General features: G+C 40.7%; 1 protein-coding gene across 1 annotated transcript in view; it reads left to right on the top strand.

Annotated features, from left to right (window-relative positions):
* The window catches only part of AGBL1 (ATP/GTP binding protein like 1), an 868,369-nt gene that overhangs the window by 110,609 nt on the left and 754,852 nt on the right, over window positions 1–2,908 (top strand). Inside the window, 1 exon segment of the mRNA XM_027851980.1 lies at window positions 2,073–2,281. Coding sequence (XP_027707781.1) covers window positions 2,073–2,281 — 209 coding nt within the window.

The following is a 2,908-nucleotide window of genomic DNA, read 5'->3' as shown; positions in this document are numbered from 1 at the left end:
AGTAGTAGTAGTAGTAGTAGTAGTAGTAGTAGTAGTAGTAGTAGTAGTAGTAGATGACTCTTGAAGCCCTCTTTCCTTTCTGGAATTCTGTGTGTCAATAGTAAATTAAACAATTCTGAGAGTGTGTTGGGCCTTCACCATTTTTTTTTCTCAGCTTCTCAATGGGCTGAATTTTTCCATCTATAACTCAGAAGAATTAACTTTTTTTTTTTTGCATACAGTAGGTATTTAAGAATTAACTTCTGAGACTGGAAGGCTGTTAATAGGGGCATCAAGGCAATCTGCCCTAGCTCTACTGAACTCTTAGAAAGAATAAATGGAGACAGAAGAAGAATTGGATGTGTTGAATTGTTGGCCACTTATATTGAGAGAATGTGTGTTTGTAGGTGTAGAGGGAGAGAAGAGGGGATGGAAGAAGAGTGAAGAAAGAGCCACGTTTCACTGGGTTATTTATTTCCCTTTCTGATTTCACAGAAATGAACCTCCAAACAGCACATCAGTGATAAGGACTGAACCTATGACTTCATTTGTTATAGGGAATAATAATACCCAGAAATTTACCTTGAATTATTATACATATTTATTTTAATTTTGTGTCCGTACTTTATACATGTTGTATACTAGAAATTAATGTAAATGAACTTAATGTAAATAAGTTCATTTGGGGAAGGACCACATTTTGGCCTTTTTTTTTTATCAACAGCGTCTATCAGTGCACATAATTAGGACTTAATAGTTGCTTGTTGGTTGATTGATAGGCACCAAAAATCAATTCACAAGCATTTATTAAACCCCTTTTTTGTTCTAGATACAGGGATAGGTGCTGAGAAAACACATGCAATGAATAAAAATATCCCACTTACAAAAGGGTTTACATTATAATGGAGAAAATAAGTACATTTATACATACATACATACATATACATATATATATACGTATATGTATCAGTAGAGAGAGAAAGGAATGGTGCCCCCCCCCATGTGTAGTGAGGCTCCATGTGTGGTGGGGACTCTGTCCTTGTGTGTGGCTTGAAGGGAGGCAGAATAGACGTCTCTAGGCTCTTCTCTCTCCTTTGTTCAAGGGAGACTTTCATTGCTGCCAGGAGTGGAAGCAGGAGATTTGGGGCCAGAGGCTACCCCTCTGCTTTCCTCAGAGAGAGGCAGGTACCAAGCTAGAAGTATATTTATCTGCTCCCTTAAATAGTATTCTTCTAGGGGATATGATCAGGTTCCATTAAACTTTAGATTGCTTTATCATGTCTAGGGAGAAGGAAGTCACTAGGCTCTATATACAAGGCTTGACCTCTTTCCCACTGAAGACCAATCCCACAATGAACACACATATGGAATAGCAGAGAAACTCATTTATCCAAATTACAGCAGAATAGACATCAGAGAAGATATACAAAGGACAATATATACCAGAGAACATAGCATAAAGGAGCTCTCCCATGGGGAGCAAGGTAACTCAGCTACACCAAGACAGAGTGTCCTGGATCTCACACCAAGGGGAAACTCTCCAAAGTCTCTAGAGTAGCAAGTCTCTAGGTGGACATTATGAAGACTACCTGTTCCTCTCATGTCTTCCCAGAGTCTCTTCTTTCAGCAAGCTGAAGTAGGGTTGGTCTTTTCCATCTTCTCTTTTGAAGCTGGAAGCCAAGTCAATGCTATGCTTGAAGAAGACTGACTTGGGAAGTCTCAAAGGTGGACTGACTGAGAACTGAAGCTCTTGCCTCTTGCCAGCTCCACCTCATCCTTCATGTAGGGTGGGGCTTTCATCTCCACCAATAAGGAGAGAGTCCCATATAAATGGGCTTTGGGATAGAGGTTACATATATGTTAAAAATAAATACACACTATTGTGATGCTGGGCATGATTTGAGAAAGTCAAATTAAAGGATCTTAGTAGAGCCCTGTGCCTTGAAACCTATAGAATTTGGATTTTTTTTGGTCTGTAGGGCATATTACTGTGCTGGGAGAAAGCATCCTCTCTTCTGAATGTCTGTGCATTAGTTAGCAGCTCTGGTCCAGAGGAGCATATAACTGATAGAGCCTTCTCTTGTTGATTTCAGAGTCAAACAGCAGAAGGGCTGTGAATAGAGGTTATCTCAATGGATTACTCAGACTGCACCAGGACTGGCAAAGCCATGATACCTCCAATGACTTCATCCAAATCCGAAGGTCTCTCCTGCTCTGCCTTAAGCACATCACCAACATCCAGTCTGGCAGAGAAGTCTTCCTTGGGGCCCAGGGAATGGAGATCCTCTTTACTACCACTCAGGTAAATATGGCAAAATGAGCTCCTGCTTACATAACAACTTATGGTTCCAGAGTGGTTTACATATATCAACTCATAAATTTCACAGCAGTTATGTGAAGTGTATAATACAGAGATGATTATCTTCATTTTACAAGTGGGAAAACCGATCATTCTTTGGTATTAAGGGATGAGCACTGCAGTCAGTGTCAGAGTACCTGGGTTCAAGTCCGGGATTTATAACCCATTTTCTGTGTGACTTTAGGCACATCACTCAACCCCTGTGGGCCTCAGATTCCTCATCTGTAAAAGGAAAGGACTAGACTGGATGCTTTTTCAGGTTCCTTCCATCTCTAAACCCAAAAATGTTTGTGGAAGTTAAATATCCTGCCCAACAATCACATAGTTAGTAAATGATACATCCAGGACTTGAATACAAATGTTCTTCCAAGTACAGTTTAGCCTGTCAAATTCCAGGAGCGTCAGGGACCAGAGAATGGAATAGGCAAGGCCTAAAATACATTTTAAGACCGCATTTCTGCTTTGGCCAGATGTTCTTTATTTTAACCCCTGTCCAAATGGATTCTAATCTCAGTGATTTTTGTTCCTTCCTCCCTCCCTCCCTCCCTCCCTCCCTCCCTCCCTCCCTCC

The sequence above is a fragment of the Vombatus ursinus genome, unplaced genomic scaffold (genome assembly GCF_900497805.2).
Source record: "Vombatus ursinus unplaced genomic scaffold, bare-nosed wombat genome assembly UNPS02009205.1, whole genome shotgun sequence".
Taxonomy (NCBI): Eukaryota; Metazoa; Chordata; class Mammalia; order Diprotodontia; family Vombatidae; genus Vombatus; species Vombatus ursinus.
Note: the sequence above shows the minus strand (reverse complement) of the source record. Positions and strands in the feature narration are given on the sequence as shown.